This window comes from Myxocyprinus asiaticus, chromosome 32 (genome assembly GCF_019703515.2).
Source record: "Myxocyprinus asiaticus isolate MX2 ecotype Aquarium Trade chromosome 32, UBuf_Myxa_2, whole genome shotgun sequence".
In the NCBI taxonomy this organism is placed as follows: domain Eukaryota; kingdom Metazoa; phylum Chordata; class Actinopteri; order Cypriniformes; family Catostomidae; genus Myxocyprinus; species Myxocyprinus asiaticus.
Genome location: NC_059375.1, coordinates 37,489,306 through 37,513,993, shown reverse-complemented (window position 1 = coordinate 37,513,993; position 24,688 = coordinate 37,489,306). Strand labels below are relative to the sequence as shown.

The 24,688-nt window shown below is 38.9% G+C and overlaps 1 protein-coding gene across 1 annotated transcript in view; it reads right to left on the bottom strand.

Moving 5' to 3' along the window:
* LOC127423079 (cadherin-10-like) overlaps positions 1–24,688 on the bottom strand; it is a 116,989-nt gene that overhangs the window by 37,641 nt on the left and 54,660 nt on the right. The window contains exons 3-5 of the mRNA XM_051667112.1: positions 22,458–22,752; positions 4,005–4,124; positions 2,093–2,260 (exon numbers count right to left, since the gene is read on the bottom strand). Coding sequence (XP_051523072.1) covers positions 2,093–2,260; positions 4,005–4,124; positions 22,458–22,752 — 583 coding nt within the window. The remainder of the gene's footprint in view (positions 1–2,092; positions 2,261–4,004; positions 4,125–22,457; positions 22,753–24,688) is intronic.

Here is a 24,688-nt window from a genome sequence, read left to right as displayed (position 1 = left end):
GTTATAGACATTCCTTAGAAACTCATAATGGAGAGATGGACATATCTGACTTCCCAGAATTGGGATTTTAAGCTGAGACTGAAAGCTGGGAAGAAATTGAGGGTGGCCTATTATCTTTTAAGACACCTCGGCTGGGAGTTTTCAGCAATACAGAAAAAAAAAATCACTGTACACACTGTGTGTAAAGAAACTGCATCTTCATGCTCTTGCAAACGAAAAGGATTCCAAATGGCAAGAGGTGTTTGGGATAGGTGCATCCCCCAGAGGCAGCTGGAGAACCTTGTACAAATCTCCCATTGAAAAAAGATCTGGAGATCTTCAGTGGAGGTTAGTGCATGGTATAATAGCCACAAACAGACACAGAGCACATCTTGATCCGCAGGTGAGGGAGGGATGCCTTTTCTGTGGGGTACAAGAAACTGATTTTCATTTATTTTTAAATTGTGCTAGATTACAATTGTTGTTTCCAACAATAGATATATGGTGCCAGACCCTGGGAGAAGTATTTTCACCGATTTGTTTCATATATGGACCTAAATATAAAAAAAAGAAGTTAAAATGGCTATTTGGTTGTCACGCAAAGAAAACTGTGTGGTAATGAGTCTTGTGATGTTGATTCAGTCCTAAGGGGTTTTAAGATCACAAATAAAAATTGAATATACGTATTATAAACTGGTTAATGACCTTGAAACTTTTAAATATAAATAGGGTGTAAATCATCATTCCATCTCTCTCTCTCTCTCTCTCTCTCTCTCTCTCTCTCTCTCTCTCTCTCTCTCTCTCTCTCTCTCTCACTCTAAAAGCCTCTTTCTGTGGAAATTTTTGTTCTGGTTTCACATTGTGAGTCATCCTGGTCAGTTGGAGAAATGAGCCCAGAGCATATCCATGATATTTCAGCTGAAATATATCATACATGCCAGATGAGTTTGCACTCTTGTTCTATGACCACCCAAACAATTCCATTCAACCATCTAATTCCATATGCTGATTATGTTGAAGTCTATTTGCAAGTTCTAGCACTGTGGACTTCTACACACGAACACAGATATTATCTAGTCTTTATAAATTATCAATAGCTGAATGGCAGTCAAACCCTTGTTCATTTTATGTACATTTCATATACACTTGTAAAATTGTTTTGTAAGGTAACCTAATAATGTGCTTCATGTGCTGACATCTATTTTAATGGTTCTGTTTAACGTAGTTTCGTGAAATGTCATACAAATTTGTATGAGATGGCGAAATCGTAAAATATTGAACGACTTGGCTTGTATGAAAATTTACTAATTTTATTACCATAGAGACCGTCCAGTCAACAAACATAATTTCAAATTCATACAATGCAGGCATCAAATTTTAGCTATCCACACTTTCTTTTACGAAAGGAAACGTCTGTGAACAAATTTGATTGCTCATTCCACAGTTACTTATGCAATACAAATGACTGATGTGTGTCAATAACTTGGTACACGCTTCCCTCGTCTTGTTCCAAATCCCAATGTTTTCTTTTTCCATGATACCTTTTAAAATCATGGTTAGCATTATTTACAAGCCAACTCATATGATTTCTTAAAATTTTGTATTATTATTACGACTTGTCATGAGACCGGGTTGGTTTTGTTTCAGTAAAAAAAAAATATTTCATATGACCAAATAAACCTGATTTCATTGAATCCCACCAACAAAAGCATTCTTTTTTTGTTTTTTGTAAGGGTCATGATACCGGGTTTGTTTTATTCAAGTAAAAAACATTATTTAATATGACTAAATCAACCTGACTTCATTGAGTTACACCAAAACAAAGTTTTGTATTTTAGGGTCACTTGACATTTTCACTTATTACAGTGCAACATAAGTCATATTTAGTTTTACCATTTTCTACCCAATGGGACAGAAAAGTAGATGTTAGGGAGTATGTAAGTCTCAGTTAACATTCACTTTCATTGTATCACTTTTCCATACAATGAAACTGAATCGTAACTAAGGCTGTCATTCAGCCTAACATATCCTTTTGTGTTCCACGGAAAACGGATTTTGAACTCTCCCTTTAAGTCAAAATATGCACATGAATGGATAATTAGTGATCTCTTACTGTGGGGGAAACGAGGAGGACTGTTGTTGACATCCATCAGGGTGATGTTTACCGTAGTGGTCCCGGAGAGACCGCCCATCTGTCCAGCCATATCCTTAGCTTGAATCACCACCTGATAGTGCTCGCGGTTCTCTCGAATCATGTTTGGAAGGGCCGTTCTTATGATGCCTGACAGAAAGGATGGATTTTGTTAAGTGCAATCTAATGAGCTTTTCTGTCTTCATTATTAATATGTTAAGGTCATGCAAAAAAAAAAAAAAAAAAAAAAAAAAAAAAGGCAAAAAGGTTGGACAAAGAAAAAAACATAACTTAGGAAATTAAATCCCTGCATGGGGCTATTTTAAAGAGAGTTTTAATTGAGTAGGATGTCAATCTTCAGATCATGTTGTGATAACGTTATTAGTGAACATGAGAGCAGAATTCATGTTTTAACTGAACTACACACTAAAATACCACTAACATCACTAAGCTAATAGCTAATAGTTAGACCAATAGCTCACAGATAAATACTTGAATTATACTTGATATAAATTATATAATTATTATAGTTCACCCAAAAATGTATATATTATGTCATAATTTATTCACTTTCATGTGTTCTAAACCTGTATAATTTACTGCCATCTGTAGAACACAAAAGGAGAAAAAAATAAAATAAAATGAACTGCTATGAAAGTGAATGGTGACTGAGGCTAAAGGTGCATTCCAATCGACCGTTAGGGTCTTCAAAAGTGGACTTTTTTCCATTTATGTTCAGCTGGAAGGACACTCCAAACGGCACAGGGAATAAGTGAACATCGATACATCACCTTGCAGGAAGTGGAGAGGGATATTTACCCATCAGTCATTGCGAACCAGTAGAGTACTGATGTAGTGTAACAAAAATAAATGCTAAAATCAAATAAACGAAAGGAGTTTGAGACGCTGTTGTTTTAATTAAGCTTAATTTACCTCAGGTGTGCTTTCTATGCGAGTGCAATGCGCACGAGATGCGACCGTTACATTCATATCATGAAAATTGGTCATATAACAGTTAAAATGACACACATATTATAAAATAACCACATAATAGTATTTTTTTTTTTTTTATATTAATAAGCAACAGTCATTTAACTTATGGGCTACAAGTTTGAAGAAATATATTAATTTAAACATATAATAATATATCTTTTTTTAAGTATACATGTGGATGTATTGTTTATTGTACATTTATAGTTATTTACACAAGTATATTGTGTCATCTTACTTGAACCTTGTGATCAGCGTGACACGGTCGTTGTCTGCGTTTGATGAATATGCAGAATATTCCAAATGAACACATTTTGTCAAGTGAAGTGAACAGTGCACTGGGACCCTGTGGATTGGAATGTACCTTAACATTCTGCCTAACATCTCTTATTGTGTTTTATGGAGGAGCGAAAGTCATACCAGTTTGGAACAACATGAGGGTGCGCAAATTATGACATCATTATCATTTCTGAGTTAATTACCCAGATGTTACCAATGAAATGTTAAAATTATATTTTACATTTCTTGAGAACAAATTGCAGTGTTTTACTGATGATACCAATACAATTTACTTTTTAAGTGAACTTTTAAATTCAGAGAACAGAATAAAAAAGTGAATAAAGTAAAAAAAATAAAATTAAAATATATATATTTTTTTAATTAAATAAAAAAAAAAAAAAAAAAAGAGTAGGAAATAATATATGATACATATGTGTATAGACAGGAGTATACACTGTTATACAGTATGTACATACAGTGGGATCCAAAAACCTGAAACCACTTGAAAAAGCTTCTGTTTATTTAATTATGTATTGAACATCATATAATTAGCATACTAATTTTATTGTAACTTTTTACTGTAAAATAAATAAATATTATGCTTGATCTATAATGCCCAACTTACCAGTCTCAGGCTCAATTGAGAAATATGGCTGGCCCTGCAGGATACTGTAAACCAGCTTGGCGCTATTTCCATATGATTCATCATCTGCATCAGTGGCTGTCACTCTCATTACAAAAGCACCTTGAGAAAAAAAAAAAAAAACAGAGAGAGAGAGAGAGAGAGAGAGAGAGAGAGAGAGAGAGAGAGAGAGAGAAACTGGGGATGAAATTTGGTTTGATAATGAATAAAGAATGTAAAATTAAAAGAAAACCACTCAGACAGCTCTCCAACCAAAAACACAGAGAGCCACACAAAGCTGAAACCAAAAAAAAAAAAATTATTGTGAAGCACTCAGGGATTATAACAATACAATACGCCACAAAAATCAACAACATCTAAACCACACTCTTAATGAAATTAAAGACTCAATTAATGATAATCAGTTCTGGGAAAAATGGAACAGTCTGAATAAACAGCACAGCCATACAAAACAGAGAATTATGGAAAAGCTATTTTAAAAACTTATTCAAAGAAATTTCTCCAGAAAATCTCACACCTGACCAGAAAAAGATTCAAAATAAGCCAGGTCAGTTGGAATCTACAATAAAAAAATATTGTCAGACTATCAGATTAGCAGAGAAGAATTGACAGATGCACTTAAGAAACTAAAACCCAGAAAGGCATGTGGTTTAGACAACATTAGAACAGAAATGCTGAAGCACAGCCCTGCAGTAATGCAGGAATCCTTGTTAAAACTGTTCAGTCTGGTTCTGCAAACTGGCTACTTTCCTTATACCTGGAGTATGGGCTTAATACACCCATTATATAAGAGTGGAGACAAATTCAACCCCAATAACTACTGAGGCATTTGTGTGAACAGTAATCTGGGGAAGACTTTCTGTTGTATCCTGAAGGCCTGGATACAGGCCTTCCTTACCAAGTACAATGTCTCGAGTAAGAGTCAGATTGGACTCCTACCAAACCACCACACCACCAAACACATTCACACGCTACACACGATAGTCAACCAGCACATTCATCAAAAAAGCAAAGGCAAAATGTATGCATGTTTTGTTGATTTAAAAAGAGCATTTGATTCCTTTTGGCATGATTGTCTATATTATAAAATTCTACGATCCGGCATTGGGGGTAAAATGTACAACACTATCAAATCTATGTATTTGGACAACATGTACACAGTTAAAATTGGCAATAAAAGAACAGAATTCTTCACTCAAGGGCGTGGAGTGAGACAGGGCTGCAGTTTGAGTCCAACTCTGTTCAGCTTTTACATTAATGAATTAGCAGTGCTACTGGAACAATCTGCAACACCCGGTCTTACTCTAAATAATTCTGAAGTTAAATTTCTTCTCTATGCAGCTGATCAGCTACTGCACAAGGGCTACAGCAGCACTTGGACCTACTGGAGAACTACTGTCAGAACTGGGCTCTGACAGTCAATTTTAAAAAGAGTAACATTTGAAAAATGTTAAAATGAGTAAAGTTATGATCTTCCAAAAAAAAAAAAATAAATAAATAAATAAATAAATAAATAAATAAATAAAATAAATAAAAAAACAGATTACAGGAAACCAGATACACATTCACTCTGGGAAACACTGCAACTGAACACACCATACACTATGACTACCTCGGTCTAAAAATCAGAGCTTCAGGGGGTTTTGGTCTGGCAGTGAATGCACTAAAAGAGAAAGCTAGAAGAGCATTATATGCTATTAAGGGCAAATTTACCCAAATAGGCATTCCTGTAACAATTTGGTGTAAACTATTTGATATTATTATTATGCCTGTTGCTCTGTACAGATGTGATGTTTGGGGTCCACTCTGTCTGTCAGATTACTCTAGATGGGACAAACACCCCATAGAAACCCTGCATGCAGAATTCCGTAAAAACATTCTAAGAGTTCAGAGAAGAACATCTACTAATACATGCCAGGCCAAACTAGGCAGATACCCCCTAATCATACGTATAGAAACATAATCCCTCAAATTCTGGAAACACCTAAATTCAAGTTCGCCTAACACACTGCAACATTAAGCCCTTAAAACCCAAGAGTCGAAGCCTAAAATCAGTCCCCTTTGTCAGCTGGCTCTGAAACCCACAAACCCACTAACAACTAACAAACACGAGTTTCAGACCAGTACTGCTGAACAAAACCAAATCAGAATAAAGTAAACATAAAATAAAGCAAAAATTCATATTTGGATCACTGGGAAAATGAAAGTAAAAACCAAAACAAACTGGAATGTTATTGGGCCCTAAACAGAAAGTATAATCTGGCAGAATATCTCCACACTGTAAGAGATCTAAAACATAGACGGATCCTCATCAGATACAGGCTGAATGATCACAGTTTGGCTATAGAAAAAGGCAGACACAGACAAACATGGGTTCCAAATATATATATATACTTGAAAAACGTATTCACATTGGAGAAGACCCACCTTACCGAAGGACAACAGAAAGGAAAAACAACAAAACCTGGAGAATAAGGAATTACATTCAAATTTAACTGGAATAACAAGAAGGATTAATATATTTGGAAAAGGATTTGACTAAAAGGAGAATTAAACAAATAACAGCTGAGACAAAATAACGGTGGAAGCCCCAAAGGACTGAAGAAATCTAAAGCAAACCAACAGAGGATTTCAACTTACTCTTTGATAGAGGTAAGCAATCCACCCTGAAATATTTTCATAAAAACAAGTTGGAAGAGAGAATTAAATTAAAAGTAACTTTTAAAAACTTTACAAACAAATCAAAAGTTTGGCCAAAAACTACAGGCTATACACTAATTCAAAATAACAATAGCAGAGGATAGTTGTCCTTCACACCTTCTGATTGGCTGGTTGAGCTATTGCCCTGAACATCAAAGACGTATGAACTGTAGCGCTATGGTAACAGCAGTAGTGAGGGCTGGTGCTCACACCTTTGCCCATCCTACAGACATCCAGTCTGAGAGGAGCAGACAACAACACAAACTTAAAATCCAGAAAGAAAACCCAGAGGCCCTGTTTAAAGACACATCACACAGCAAGGGTAAAATCATCACCACCAACCACGAGGACTTAAAAAAAAGTGCACTGGGAATTGGGCATTCCAAATTGGGTGAAAAAACAAAAAAAACAAAAAAAAAACAATACAAACATACACTCAGTAAATCCCCGCAGACCTCCCATTCCCCAGCACACTCGTTTGCCCCCGGTGAGTTCCGAGAGGAACCAGATCACCCCAGGGCCAGCTTAGTGTCCCTTTCAGAGCTCCCCTTGAGCGGGATGAGTGCTCGATCGCTGCATCGGAGAGTGTACTGGCGATGTCAGACGCCGAGGACTCAACTGCCATCTTCGGGTCGGCCCGCCCAGTCTGAGGCTGAAGGCGAGATGACCGCCATGCTTGCCCGGGCCGCCGCGTATGTCGGGTTGGAGTGGAACTTTCCACCCTCCCCTGAGCCCTCGCGGCTAGATGATTGGTTCCTGGGTTCTGGGCGCCACTTACAGCCACGCCCCCCCCCCAGTCCCTTTCTTCCCTGAAGTGCACAACGAGCTGACGAGGTCGTGGAGGGCACTTTTTCTGCCCGAAACCGATCTCCCAGCTCGTCTTCTCTCACTACCCTAGATGGCGGGTCGGCCCACGGGTATACAGAGGTCCCTCAGGTGGATAAGGTGGTTGTGGTGCACCTGTGCCCGCAAAGCGCAGCCACCTGGCAGTATCGCCCGGCACTCCCTTCCAAGCCCTGTAGTACGATGTTGTCTCTGACGGCCAAAGCCTACAGCGCCACTGGTCAGGCCGCCTCTGCCCTGCGTGCCATGGCCCTACTGCAAGTACACCAGGCCAAGTCACTAAAGGAACTGCACGTGGGTAGTCCTGATCCCGATGTGATTCAAGAGCTGCGCTCAGCGACCGACCTCGCCCTCATGGTCCAGGAACGCCACCTGTGTCTGAATCTGGTTGAGATTAGGGACGCGGACAAGGTTTGCTTTCTCAACGCCTCATCTCCCAGATCGGCCTATTCGGCGACACTGTCTAGGACTTCGCCCAGCAGTTCTCAGTGGTGAGGAAGCAGATGGAGGCTATACAACACATCTTGCCCCGGAGCGGCTCAAGATCCCATATCCCGTCTGCTTGCCGAGGGCATCCCCCTGCGGCGGCGGCTCCACCTCATGGGCCTGCACAAGGACCTGGAAGGCTCCTAAGCACTCCTGAGATGGACGACCCAGGGAGCAAGATGTCTGCTGCAAACCTGGAGCTGGTATCCAGACCACTCTATCCCCCGGTGGAGGGCCGGGAGGTAAATCCTTGGTTTCATTTTCTTTTATGTTCGCCGCACCCCGAATGGGCTGCAGTACCCACATTCTCAAAAGAGCAATTTCCTCACTCCCTGGGTCACATAGCCAGTGTTTACGACCGCCATTATCACAGCAACCGGGCACTGAACACCTGCGACTTAGACGCTGCGAACGCACTCGCACTCACACCTACACCCACGGCCAGGTGGTTGTGACGGACTACGAGAATGGTCAAAAAGTCCCTTCTCCCCTATCGCCGACCCCCCCCGGCGCCGGGTACATGGAGTAAGGTAAGTGCTTCGAGGGTCCCCTCAGCACAGCCACGAGTTCGAGACGAATCGAGGCTCCACGACGTGGCATCCCCTGCTCCCTCCCACCGCGAGGCCCCACCCACAGGTACGTTAAATGCGATCGTCCCCTTAGTGCCCCTCACCCGGAGCTTGGACGCGTGGTTGGCCAGGACCATTCAACTCGGCTACGTGATTCAGTTCGCCAGGCGCCCGCCCCGGTTCAGCGGCATCTGCTTCACTTCGGTGAGGGGCGAGAATGCCGCGACCTTGCGTGCAGAGATCACGACCCTTCTGTGCAAGGACGTGATAGAGCCTGTCCCTCCAGCCGAGATGAAGATAGGGTTTTACAGCCCTTACTTCATCGTACCTAAGAAAGGCGGTGGGTTGCGGCCAATCTTGGACCTGTGAGTTCTGAACCAGGCCTTGCACAGACTCCCATTCAAGATGCTAACGCCAAAGCACATTTTGCCATGTGTCCGGCATCAAGATTGGTTCACGGCAGTAGACCTGAAGGACGTGTACTTTCATGACTCGGTTCTACCTCGACACAGACCCTTCCTATGGTTTGCTTTCGACGGCCAGGCATATCAGTACAAGGTCCTCCCCTTTGGCCTGTCCCTGTCCCCTCGCATCTTCACGAAAGTCCGCATACTCAACTACCTCGACGACTGACTGATTCTAGCTCACTCTTGAGAGTTGCTATGCGCACACAGGGACCTTGTGCTCAGGCACCTCAGACGGTTAGGGCTCCGGGTCAACTGGGAAAAGAGCAAGCCCTCCCCGGGTTAAGAGCATCTCTTTTCTCAGCATGGAGTTAGACTCAGTCTCGATGATAGTGTGCCTCACAAGTGAGCGCACGATGTCGGTGCTGAACTGCCTGAAGTCATTCAAGCAGAGAACAGCAGTTCCACTGAAACACTTTCAGAGGCTTCTGGGGCATGTGGCATCCTCGGCGCTGGTCACGCCACTAGGGTTGATGCATATGAGACCGCTACAGCACTGGCTTCAGACTCGAGTCCCGAGATTGGCATGGCACCTCGGTACACATCACGTGGTCATCACGCCGATCTGCCGCAACTTGTTCAGCCCTTGGACAGATCCTGTGCAAGGTCAGGAAGGACGAGAAGCAGGTCACCCTCGTGGCCCCGTATTGGCCGACCCAGATTTGGTTCTCAGACCTCACGCTCCTCGCGACAGCCCCTCCCTGGCTAATTCCCCTGAGGAAGGACCTTCTTTCTCAGGGACGGGGCACCATCTGGCACCCGTGCCCAGACCTCTGGAACCTCCACTTCTGGCCCTTGGACGGGGAAGACCTAAGTGATGTACAACCAGCAGTGGTAGACACGATCATTCAGGCCAGAGCTCCATCCACGAGGCAGCTTTATACCCTGAAGTGGCGTCGGTTCGTGAATTGGTGTTCTTCCTGAGCTGAAGACCCTCAGAGATGCGCAGTTGGGTCAGTGCTTTCCTTCCTGCAGGAGAGGCTGGAGGAATGGCACATACACCTTGAAGGTGTATGTGGCCGCCATAGCGGCACACTACGATACAGTGGTAAGTCCTTAGGGAAGCACGACCTGATCATCAGGTTCCTGAGAGGCAACCAAAGGCTGAATCCTCCTAGGCCACTCCTGTTCCCCTCATGGGATCTCTCCGTGGTCCTCCTGGCCCTTCACGGAGCCCCCTTTGAGCCGCTAGATTCAGTCGAGTTGAAAGCCCTCTCCTTGAAGATACCCTCCTGATTGGGCTCACCTCTATCATGAGGGTCGGGGACCTGCAAGCATTCTCTGTCAGCGATATCTGCCTGGAGTTCAGTCTGGGTGACTCTCACGTAATCCTGAGACCCCGGCCGGGCTATGTGCCCAAGGTTCCCACATCCCCCTTCAGGGATCAGGTGGTGAACCTGCAAGCAATGCCCCAGGAGGAGGAAGACCCAGCCCTGTCGTTGCTGTGTCCGGTGCATACTTTGCGCATCTACTTGGATCGCACGCAGAGCTTTAGACGCTCTGAGCAGCTCTTTGTCTGCTTTGGCGGACAGCGGAAAGGGAATGCTGTCTCCAAACAGAGGCTTTCCCACTGGAGCGTGGATGCCATCGCTATGGCATACCAGGCCAAGGCTGTGCCCGCCCCTTCGGGAATATGAGCACAATCCACAAGGAGTCTGGCATCCTCGTGGGCACTGGCCCATGGCACCTCTCTAGCAGACATCTGCAGGGTAGTGGGCTGGGTGACACCCAATACCTTCGTGAGATTTTACAATCTCTGGGTTGAGCCGGTTTCATCCCGTGTTCTGTCAGGTATGAACAGGTATGTTTAGGAATACGGACAGCTGGCCAGGTGTATCACTTGCGTATAGCGGCTGCTTCCACACTAAATATGTTGTTAAAATATAGCAGCACTAAATTCCAATCAGCCATTCTAAAATTGTTCAATGTGATTCTGAGTGTAGGTTACCTCCCAGACATCTGGAATCAAGGACTGGTAACACCCATCTTTAAAAATTGAGATACATTTGACCAGAGGCATTTGTGTGAGTAGTAACACATTAGTAACATAGAAAAATATTTTGTAGTATAATTAATTTGAGACTTTTGGACTCATCACAACACACAATGTCTTGAGCAGAAGTCAAATTGGATTTTTTTTAAACAAAATTACCGTATATCTGACCGTATATACACATTACAAACCTTAATTGAAAAACATGTTGTACAAAATAAAGGAACAATTTTTGCATGCTTTATTGACTTTAAAAAAGCATTTGATTCAATCTGGCACAACAGAGTATTTTACAAACTTATCGAAAGTGGCATAGGAGGTAAAACCTATGACCTTATTAAATCAATGTATACTGAAAGCAAATGTGGCGTCAAAATTAGCACAAAAAACATTTAGTTCCCAGGAGTGTGGTGTGAGACAGGGTTGCTGTTTAAGCCCAACATTGTTTAACATTTGCAACAACAAACTAGCAACCAGTCTGGAGCGATCTACAGCCCCTGGTCTCAATCTACACAACTCAGAAATCAAATGTCTGCTGTACGCAGATGACCTGGTTCTGTTGTCTCCCACTGAACAGGGTCTACAGCAGAACCTGGACCTGCAATAGCAATACTGTCAGACTTGGACCCTGACAGTAAACCTCAATAAAACTAAAATCAAAAGATCCAGATCCCAGGGAATGCAACAAATATTCACTTTAGGAAATTAATCAAATTTTAATTATTTTTATCCAAATGTTAGAATCAGTGATTGAGACAACTGCCCTTTATGGCAGTGAGATGTGGGGTCCACTGAAAAATCCAAATCAAAAATTCACCAAATGGGAAAAACAACCAATTGAGACCCTGCATGCAGAATTCTGTAAAAAATATTCTACAACTACACCGGCATATAACAAATAATGCATGCAAGGAAGAATTAGGCAAAACTAATTATAAAAATACAAAAACAGGCAATCAAACTCAGTGACCCCCACTCATATAAAGCCCTGCAATACCAAGAGTTGAGCAAAGAAACCAATCTCCTCTCTCAGCAGGTCCGGAGCTTTAGTCCTGATGCTTCACCAACATCTACTAACCCTCATCACACTGGAGACCTGGACCAGAACAATAATGCTAAACTAATTAGATACAGCCGAATTACAGCACAAATAAAACATAATTATATCACGTATTGGGAAACTCAAACACAACATCAGAGTAAAATGCAATGCTATCCGTCACTAAAAAGAGAATACACCATGGCAGACTATCTGTACAAAGTGACAGGCAAAACCTTGACAAGGTACAGACTCACTGGACACACCCTCACTATAGAAATGGACAGACACAGGAAGAAGGGTTGTATCCACACTGTGATCAAAACAAAATCGAGACAGAGTTGCATTTTCTAACAGAATGCACAAAATACACAGACATCCGGGATTTTTTTTTTTTTTTTTTTTTTACCACAAAATTAAACATATTCACATTTGACCATTTAACAAACAGTAAAAAAATGCCCTTCTTATTAGGTGAATACAAGGACTGCTGTGTGATAGTAGCACAATGTGTCTGTCTGCCACAGAATGAGGGACAGTGCATGAACTTATCCATGTCTGCATCTCCAGCATACTTTACTTTGTCTCTTTCTAGTTTTTTAGTAATATTTTTTCCATTATGTGTAACTTTAAACTATGTGTAATTTTTATTATTTAACATTATCCTTTTTACCTTATTTGTCAAGAATACATTGTATATTTAGTGTTGTTGTTGTTGTTTTTTATATATATTATGTTTTGCACTGTTTTATTTGTATGCAGAGAGAGAGAGAGAGAGAGAGAGAGAGAGAGAGAGAATAATAGAAATAGTTATGAGTTATGCACGTGCAATTCGAAAGAGTTCAGCCAAATGTGTCTGTATAACATGATCCACACATACAATATTAAAACCTTTACATGATCAAAGCAGTGCATACTAAATTTAAAGATGTACCATGAACCACATGTGTATCTAAAATCTGGGCTGTAAAACATGTTAACATTGTTCTGTCCCAAAGTGTTTTTACGCAATATATGTGTGGCGTATTTTTATGCTTAAATGTATCGCACACTTTAGCTTAGCAACATTCTAAAATCAAACTCTATTGAAATCAATTGCAAGCCTAGTCTCCTTTGCAGAGTGTTATTTGAGCAGACCGTAGAGTTGCTCTCAATGTAGAACATTCCAAGTCAGTTACTTATGATGTTCCATGATGGTTAAGATGCTGATTTAGAAGGCAGCTGCTTTGTAGGTAGTAGGCAGCGAGGCAGGTCACTAGGTTTTGGAACAGAGCTTACATGAACAGATACCCTCCAAATATGAACAGCGATCAAGGCAAATACATGATCACTCGTTCTTTCATCTTTCTTATCTCAGTGTATTTCTTATCTAAATCCTTGTCTGATAATTACTCCAGCAGAACGGTGAGATGGACATATTTTTAATTGTAGTTTCTTTTCTCACTCTCTCTGGGTCTTCCCATTCATTTTCTGCACTGATGGAATCTGCCCTATGTTGCTGGGAAACGTCAGACTAATAATCTGCTCAAAGAAACATTATAATTAGACCAATTAACCTAAAACTAACATGATTGTGGGGGGTTCATTTTAAGCTTGACACAACTTTGGACAGCTGCAAGAGAGGGGGAAAAATGATACCAATGTGCCTGATATAAAAAAGAGCTTCTAAATTTGACTGCAGGCTAAAAGTAATGATAAAATAAAGTAATAAGCCATAAGAGGCCACGGTTAAGAAAAGGTGCTCTTAGGCACAAGGCTGTTGCGTATTTCTTTTGATAAAATGACAGAAAAATCAATATGTTAAAAGACCCAAATGTTTAACAAATAGTTACATTCAGTATTGATAACAATTCCAATAATTCTTACAGCAAGTAATATTCATTATATCAAATTCCATTTTTAAACCATAATTCCTAAGCAAAAAATTGATCTGATGACAAAATAAAGTAAGTGGCTAAATACACCGATCAGCCACAACATTAAAACCACCTGCCTAATATTGTGTAGGTCCCCCTCTTGCCACCAACACAGCGCCAACCCGCATCTCAGAATAGCATTCTGAGATGATATTCTTCTCACCACAATTGTACAGAGCAGTTATCTGAGTTACCATAGACTTTGTTAGTTCGAACCAGTCTGGCCATTCTCTGTTAACCTCTCTCATCAACAAGGCGTTTCCATCCGCAAAACTGCCGCTCACTGGTTGTTTTTTGTTTCGGCACCATTTGGAGTAAATTCTAGAGACTGTTGTGCGTGAAATCCCAGGAGATCAGCAGTAACAGAAATATTTAAACCAATTATCTAATCAGCCAATCGTGTGGCAACAGTGTGGTGCATAAAATCATGCAGATATGGGTCAGGAGCTTCAGTTAATATTCACATCAACCATCAGAATGGGAAAAAATGTGATCTCAGTGATTTGGACCGTGGCATGATTGTTGGTGCCAGATGGGCTGGTTTGAGTATTTCTGCTGACTTCCTGGGATTTTCATGCATATGCTTGGTAATGACTAAAGTCACTTGAATTTGTTCCAGATCATTAGACATGATGATATGATGCCTTGGAATCCAGCTTGAAACCAGTTTTCTTTATGAGGTTATGTCATTGATCTGACTGGGCAGCAAGGCAGCTGCCTAAGGTTTTGGATTTATCTGTTTAAAGTTGGCTATTGGCCTTCAAAATAACTAGAGAGAACAACTTTTGTCCTGCAACATCAAGGGCAAATTCACTCTTTATTTCCTATTTGCCAACAGCCATGCTTTCCATTACAGTCACGGCTGCATCCAAGTCGCTCCCTCTGAGGTCTCTCTTTTTTTCATTTGTGTACAGCTGACAACTTACTGTTCTTTCTTCTCAAAAAAACTTCAGAGGTGACTTCATCTTTTCTCAGTCTCACCTCTGAAGGTGGATCGAGCATGTGTGTTGTTTCCGCCATGGATCAACGGCATCCTTGGCATCAACAAGACCTCCGACGAGAGGCATGCGCTCTCCAAACAGCTCAGAGAATACTAATGAATGCGGAAACATCTGTCACCCTCCGATCCCATTCCGATAACATGGAGGGAAACAGGGTCTCAATCTTCATGGATGGCCAGATCTGATTAACGGCAGGAACGTTTGCAACACATGGCCAGTTTGTTTGGCGTAAATGTGAGTGCCACCATGACCCCTCGGTTTGCAAGCAGAGTTGTTTGTGAATTCGTACAAGGCCGGGAGAAAGGAAGAGTGAAAGTGAAGTGTCAAATGAGCATGCTGTCCCATTTACATTACAGAGTAGCGTGGATGATGTAACTTTGAACCCCATGGAGAAATAAAGGAATGAAAGGAAGAACGAGACTGCTGGAAAGTGAATCGGAAAAGAACGGCAGAGCTTGGGTTTCAAGTGCAAAAGCCTGGGGGGTAAAGACTGTGGTCTATTTACAAGGCTGCTTTTACCAGATTGTGTTGAATAAATAACTCCCCTGACCAGAGTTAAAGCGAGACTTGCCCTACCATTACATGCTTTTAAATTTAGGAGAAAAATAAAATCGGTAGTGACAGTGCAGGGAGGAATCTGCCATTTATAATGTTACAAATCTGAATAAAACAATATTGTATGTTGTCAGCCTGTAAAACACAGGTAATTCTCAGGAGAATTCTAAGACTCTCAACGCCAGAGACATAAAGGAGATTGGGTGCTGTAATGTAAGAATCAAACAAAAAGTCCCTGAGGCCTGAGTGGAGTGGTTTTGTACATGTGTCTGAAAATATGACTGGTAGTGTTTCAGCCTGGAGGGATATATCTTTCAACAAATACAGCTGAAATAATCTGTACTGTCCAATGAGAGATTCAGAATTTTACTGAATAATGAATGCCTATATGTTTTAATGACAAATTAAATGCTGTATTAGTAGTTAGCACAAATGCTCTGACACTTTGGAGCCATGGTGATCATACAGTTGATGTGATTTCTAATCCAGCTCATTTCAGAATGTTTATCACTATATTTTAACTTAGTTATATAAAATACAATGTTTTCTAGCTTATTCATGTATATTATGTATAAATGTACAGTGTGTTAAATTTAATTTTGTCACCCTATTTGTATGACTATCATGAAATAGAACCATGTTTTACTATAGTGATGTTGTAGTAACCATGACTGTAGTAACCATGGATAATTTTGTGGTTACTGTAGTTTTACTACAAATACCTTGGTTAAACTGTGGTTACTTTATTAAAACCATGTTAATTTATTTATTTATTATTATTATTATTATTTTATAAGGGAATGTCACCCTTATTAAAGGTGCACAGTATTTTTTTTCCTCATAAAAAAAAAAAGAAAAAAAGAAAAAAAAGAAAATTGACTTTTAAAGACCTGAATTGTAATTTTGCAATTTATGTAAGAAATCATGACTACTCTACATAAAATGAAGACTCCACACCAGTCATATCAGTAACCTTATAAAAGCTGTTTTAACTACATAGAGAGGGTCCGCACATGGGGGCTGCCATGTTAGGGTGCTTTTACACAAGCACTTTTGGTGCGCACCCAAGTTTGAATGATGTCAAAGTTCGGTTCGTTTGGGTGGTGTGAATGGTGTTTTCTGAACCCAGGTGCGCACCCGTGAACCGCACCGAAGTCCACTTGAAAAGGTGGTCTGGGGTATGGTTCATGTGAACTCCAGTGTGGTTCGCTGCTAATATGAACGCAATGGTACCAAATCGCAGAAGTGAACCCTTATTGATGACGTATAATTCGCGTCTTTGCAGGCTCCTGATAGCAATTATTATGATGTAATGAATTTCTCATACCAGCTTGTGTCCAAATAAATCACCTTCAGAGAGCAACTCATATTCTTCACTCTTGCAACGCATCCGCGGGCTCGTGGCAGACAAACGCTAATATTCTTCACATCATAGCACATTCAATGCATCTGTGACAGACAAACATAATTGTTGTTTTGTGCATGTAAAGTTTTGGTGGTAAATCCAAAGAGATGAAAACTTCAATAACACAGCGAAACTGATGTCTTCTTGAGTTGTTGCCTAGTTATAGTAGTAAACAGCTGCCGCTTGTACTCATGTTGATGACGTAATCGGACTGCAGTTTGGATCCAAAAAATTATGATGTAAACAGATACCAGTGGGGGCAGGGGAGGAGGGAGGAAACTAGAGTTGGGGTACTCAAGTTCAGTTTTTGGTAGGGTCACTGATTTTTTTTTTTTTTTTTTTTCATAAATTAAATCTCTCATTGTCCTTCTCGCTATTGTCTCTGGTATAATGCGCAGAGAAGAAAATTAATTATATATTCATTCTAGTATTCAGCATATCAGCTGAAATGTATCTGGTTAACATGGCAATGACGTCATGCGCTTAGCGCTTGCACTTTATGTTGTCCTTTCAATAATGCCTAAAATAATGCAAAAATGTGCTTTCAACAACGAGCTGAAAGAAGCCGATCCATGTCTTCGTGCAACACGTGAAAATGTAAGTGGGTTGTTTTCTGAATGTTCATTTTCCCCATAAGCAATGAGGTAAATCAGGCAAATGTCACATTCAGACAGCTACACTGCACTTTTTACATAGTAGCCTACAAGGAATATTCCAGATTCAATACAAGTTAAGCTCAATCGACAGCATTTGTGGCATTACCACAAAAATAAATTTTGACTCGTCCCTCCTTTTCTTTAAAAAAAAGTACAAATCTGTATTCCAGTGAGACACTTACAATGGAAGTGAATGGTGCCAATTTTTTTACGTTAAAATACTCAATGTTTCAAAAGTATAGACACAAGACATAAACAATGTGTGTTAACATGATTTTAGTGTGATACAATCAATTACTAAAATTTTCTGTGTAAAGTTATTGCAAACTTTGCCATGATGATGTAATGTCAACAAACCCTAAACCGACTGTAAAAATGACTATTTAAACAACATTACTGTTCAATTAATATATGAGTTTTAACAGAATAATTAATGCATGTGTTTTTATAAAATTATAAGCTTCACATTTCTGACTTTAAACCCTCCAAGAATTGGCCACATTCACTTTCATTTTGTGATGAGTATGTTCTTCAATAAACAAACAACTGATGAAGGAATTAAAACTGCTTCATTAAAATGAAAAGTAAGCTGACATCATATATGTTGTACTACATAAAATCTTGATTTTTTTTTTCTTTTTTTTTTTTTTTTGTGATTTTCTTTAGCATTTTTATTGAGCTAGATCATTATAAAGTCATCCTGTGGCCCCCTTGGAAGTTTGCTGAGGTCCCTTGCTTAAGAACCACAGCACTATCCCATTTCAAAGTCTAATTTTGCATCACATTTTTTTAAAGGTATCCATAAACCGACAGAAAAAGGTTACTAAAATTACTGTAAAAAATGTTACAGTAATGTTTAGGTTTCAGTGTTAATCATTTCTGAATATATGGTCACGTGACAAAAAATGTACACATTTACCAAGATTAAGGGGTCGACACATCTTACCCATTAACGCATCTTACCGCACTCCCTTACCAATAAATAAGTTGTTGAAAAGGCCAAAAACAAAAAGGAAAAAAGTTTCATTAGACTTTTGATAACATTTGATACAGACTTTTTGTCAAGACTTCCCAGACGATGCTTTATGAATGGACAAGCACACATAGGTACACCAAGACATCACTAACCACTTCAAGCTTAATTTCAAGATTAGTCTTTGATTCATTTGCCGGTCACAATGATTAACATTCACAATGATTATCTTATAAAAGCGCAAAATCTTTAATCAAAACCGGCTGCCTTGTTTTTGTCGGAACTGTAAATGAGTTTTGATTCATTTGATAAACATGTGGGTTAATTTGTTGCTTCATGAAGATTAATTGATTTCAGCTCGCTGCACCCTGTTCATTTACTTTGATTCTCTCTCTTTTTTAATGGGTTTAAATTCGCTGATAATTGAATGAATTCAGACGGGATATTGTAACATCTTTATCCTCCTTGCAAATGACGTGAAGTTGAATGTTTTTTTCATAGTTTTATTCAACGCTGATTAAGTGGCTGAAACAAAGTGTTTTTAAGTTTAGCATTAAAAAAGCAAAAGTGTTAGTTTTAATAGGGCAATGTCACTTTGCTCTGTGTAGTGAACAGTTTTTACTGCTCAGTAAACAGACATCCAAATTTTCTAAACAACACATGATCATTTTGAATAGTCCTTTGTGAAGGCTTTATTTTTTATTTTTTTTTGGTTTGTCTTTCACTAGTAGAAAACTACATCATTTGGGATTGGATGTTTATTTGGAGGCACTATAGCTTAATTTAGGTTCTTGTGTAAGTGAGTGTGTTATTGCAGTGGATGACACATTACTTCTTCTGAAAATAGCTTGCACCTGGACAAACAAATCTAGCAGTAAACACCTTTTTGTACCAACTGATTTCAGCATCAATCCTTTAATATTCATATATATTTGTGCATACATTGTGATTCTAGCACACTTACATACATTTTGGAGATGCAAAGGTTTGGATTAGTGCTGTCGAAGTTAAGGCCACTAATTTTTTAACGCTGTTAACGTGTAATATGACCCTTTAACCCTTAAACCGTAGTTCATGAGAAGCGAGTCAATTCGCGCAAACGCTGCTAATGCCACATGCATTGACTGTCAGGAAAACAGATGGTGGGAGACATTATGCTGATACCTGCACCAAGCATTTGATCAATGTAGCACAGCAGTATAACATGCCCGCAAAGCACAGATAGAGCTCGGAACTTTGTAACATGATTGACAGCTGCCATCTGAAAACCTGCTTTGCACTGCGAGGCGCTGTACGAAAGTTGCGAGGCGCGGTGCGAGCGCAAAGTGAAAGTGTGAGCACGAGGCGATCGTCTGTGTTCAGTGACTGCTATCGGGTCCTTGAATAACGCATAACATGCTAGTAAAGGCAGCCGGTGGAGTTTCTGGTGCCCTCCTAGGTAGTCGGTGCCCTACGCAAACTGCATAATATGCGTATAGGGAGCGGTGGTACTGATTACCTGCTAATGGAAACCCTGCTGCTGTCTCCAAGGTTCTGTCACAGTGTCTCTGTTTGATAGTGCACAAACCAATGCAGAAGTTGGATACATTGCTAGAACCCTGCAGGTAATCTACACTGTTATTAACCCATTTAATCCCACTGGTTACAATTGTGACCAGGGTCTAAAAGATCACAGAGTTGTCAATTGTAAATGACAGTGCAGACTTTTTTTGCATGAGTGGTACAAATATTCACATGATCAGAGGTATTTAATTCCACTGTGCTCCTGGAAATATTATGTCTGTCAAAACTCCATAAAAATAAGGTAATAAACCCTGTTAGAATACACTTACAACTACCGTATTTTGTACATAATTTGAACTGAGTTGTATTGTGTTCATTTTCTGTTGTTCAACTCTGTTGAGGTGGGTTTTGTGTGGATGACTGGAAATACATTTGGATGAAGCATATTTTGTCCACTCATGTTTATAAAGATATTGCGATTAATCGTGATTAACTACAGAAAATTATGCGATTAATCACGATTAAATATTTTAATTGTTTGACAGCCCTAGTTTGGATACATGCTGATTTGTACATTACCAATGTAGGAACAGTCTCTAAAACATAAGTGTGTGCAACTTTAAGACATAAAAATATTTAAGTTATTTTCTATCATTTACTGATGAATAAGAGTCCCGCTATAGTTTTCAAAGCAATAGTTATTAGAAGGTTTAATACAAGTTAAGATAAATCGATAATTTAAGAAAAAGTGGCCCAAAAAAGGCACTTACAATGGAAGTCCATACACATTAAAATACACATTGTTTCAAAAGTGGACCCAGAAAAAAATAAACATTATAGATGTTAACACGATTTTAATGTAATACAATTTAAGTTCTACAGGATTGTAATGTGATAAAATCACTTATAGGGTTAACTGGTGTTAAAATAATGTCAATATGTATAATGTTAACTAAAATCATGTTAACATGTATAATGTTTATGTCTTGTGGCTATACTTTTAAAACAATGTGTATATTAACCATCATGGATGGGCCCCATTCACTTCTATTGAAAATGCCTGACTGTTACTGCAAATGTTGCTTTTAAAAAAAAGTCAAAATAATATTTTTGTGGTAAACAACATTATGCCATAAATGCTGTCGATTGAGCTTAACTTGTTAAACCTTTAATATTCCTATAAGTTTTATGTACTGTATAAGACCAATGTTCAGCCATGCAACTATATGTGGTGCAAGCTGATAGGTTCTTTGAACTTGTTATCTGTTAACCGATTGGCTTGCTCACATGTGAGATGTTAAGCCAATTGGCTCGCATGATATAAGCTGATTGGTCCTTTGACAAGTAACCGGCTAGTCAATCAACTTGTCTCTCTCTCTCTTTATCTCTGTCTAACATTTAAATTGCTTGGTTTTACAGATAAGCTCATTTCACTGCAGCAATCTGCAATTTATTTTCTCTGAAAACCCACCTCCACCTCAGCTTCACTTGTCTAGATCTCCTCCATGGTGATTGTTTGTAATGTCTATTTGTGCAGCAGCATGTTTTAAATACTCAATGTCTTGAACAATATCTGTAACATGTCTTGAGTTTTGTCTAATTGTGCAGCAGCACCAGTATGTCCACATGCTTATCTCAGTATGTATTTTCAAGCAATAGCAAGTCTCTGTACTTGCTTTGCAGCAGCAGCAGCAGCGTAGCAGATCTAGTCTGCAAAGATCAATATCCCTTCAATATGTCATACCCACATTAATATGCTAAATCTTTCAGAGAGTTGCCATGACTGAAATATATAAAAGGGTTTATGTTTTGGATTATTATTTCAGTGTCTATCCAAATATTGTTAGTTCATGTTAGTTCATGTTGCATTAACCAAAGTTGACAAATACAAATTTTAATTAAATTATTAAAATTATATATATATATATATATATATATATATATATATATATATATATATATATATATATATATATATATATATATGTTGAAATTATTATTAAACAAGATTAATGAATGCTTTAAAAGTATTGTTCATTGTTAGTTCATGTTAACTAATTGTTAACTAATGTTAACGAATTGAACCTTATTGTAAAATGAACAATTGTATGTTTATTAACTAACATTAACACAGATTAATACATGCTGTAAAAAAATAAATAAATAAATAAATAAAAAAAATGTTAATTGTTAGTTCATAGTATCCAATGCATTAACTAATGCTAACAAATGGAAACTTTTTATAAAGTGTTACCATTTTAACAATCTAAATTCTAAGTTCTAAATAGACACTTGAAGCTGAACTCTTGAACCAAGATGCAAATTTACTTACCAACAGTAGACATCTCTGATACACTGGCCACAAATGTGTCCTTGGAAAACTTTGGCTCGTTGTCATTGATGTCATGGATTTTGATGATGAATTCTGAGGCCCTCTCCAGATCCTGCCCGGAGGTTTTGTTGACAGCTTTGGCGCTCAGGGTGTATGACGCTTTCTCTTCCCTGTCTAGCCTTCGGATGGCATGAATATCACCGGAATTCTCATCAATCTCAAAAATAGTTCCAGCCCCGTCTCCTGTGAGGACATACTTCACTGAGCCATCTTCTGTATCCATGTCTGAGTGTAGCTATAAAAGAGTAAAGAGGGTTTCAGGGAATTAACCATTTAATTGGAACTTATAGTTCCTGAATTAATTGTTTTCTTAGTGTATGACTGGCAAATTGTTCAGTCTGTCTAGTCCAAATGTTCAGCCTGTTGCCTCAAACCTTGTGCAAATGGAACCAGAAGTTACACAATTTTGCTAAACACAGTTTACACCCTTTCTGGATGAAGAATGTCTGTCTTGAACAATGTTTTTAAATGAGTCATGGATATGTGATATGACTGTGAATTGGCTCAAAGGCCTAGTTGCTTCAATTTCCTTTGTGTGTCAAGCTCCAAACTTTGGTTACACTTTTTAATATGTCCTTGTTACAGTGTAATTACACAAGTAATTACTGATTATTACTAATTAACAACATGTACTTACTATAGGGTTAGGGTAAAGGTTTGGTTTAAGGTTAGTTGCATATAATTACGCATAACTGAATGTTATTACTACAGTAAATACATGTAATATGTGCAGGGTTGGGGAGTAACAAAATACAAGTAACGGGAATACGTATTTAAAATACAAAATATAAGTAACTGTATTCCATTACAGTTACAGTTTAAATCATTGGTATTTAGAATACAGTTACATTCAAAAAGTATTTTGATTACTGAAAAGATTACTTTGCATTTTATTGTCATTTTTTTCATTTAATATTTAGTCCTTTCAGATGGAAAACATTTATACATATAAATGATGCGATCCAAAATGCATTTGAACAGCGGTGAAACACTTTCGTATGATGTGTTACATTCATACGAGCAGACAGAGAAGTAAGTTTGAAGTAAGTTTGGAGCAGAAGAAATAGAAATAAACATTGTGTAAATTGTCAGCTTTACGATAAGCTAAAATGCAATTTCTAGCCATTTTACATGCACGTTACCAGGCACAATCATATTTTTTTATCAAGCAAATTCACGTTGGATCATTAATTACTTTTTCTAGTAAGACCTTTGATATTAGGGCAAAAATCTTATTCTTGATAATAATTTTTGTATTGTTTTCCTGTAAAAATATTTAAAAATCCTTAAAACAAGATCAATTTGATGTATACTGTTTTAGAAACAACACTGCATAAGATATTTAGGTTAGATAATGTATTTTTAACATGTGTATTTTGTCTTACTGTACTGGCAGAGTTTTTATAGTCAAAACAAGTGAAAAAAATCTACCAGTGCTGAAGAAGTAATCCAAAGTATTTAGAATAGGTTACTGAGTTTGAGTAATCTAACAAAATATGTTACAAATTACATTTTACAGCATGTATTCTGTAATCTGTAGTGGAATACATTTCAAAAGTAACCCTCCCAACCCTGAATATGTGTAAGAAGGACACATTAAAATAAAGTGTTACCCAAACTTTTGACTTCAGAAAAAAAAGTTTAAAAGTATTTAATTCACATCAATATCAGTAATAAGCAGGCCCACACTAAATATGTGGCCACATAACTTCACAAAAGGCTCCATAGATTTTTGCACAATTGGAACTTCTCTCATTCATAAAAAATCTACTAATCTTCCTCCCCTTGTGTCTTCATGTTTTAAATAGTGTTGGCTAACTGTATTATGCAGCAGCTATCAATAAGGTTGCAGTTCTCTCAGCTCCGTTCAACACAATTTATCTCTTCTTTCACATAAGGCAGTATGGCAAGTTTTGTGACACCATAGCAGCTGCCCATAACACCCTATCAACCACCTAGCAATTCCCAGCAACCACCTAGAACACCAAATATCGGCACCAAAATATCGTAGGAATGTTTTTTTTTTTTTTTCACATGGGGCAGTATGGCAAGTTTAGTGACACCCTAGCAGCTGCCCACAACACCCAATCAACCATCCACAACACCTTATCTCTTACCAGAATATCATAGAGACATAGGGGTGGGCTCAATTGACTGGGGCAAGTGTATTG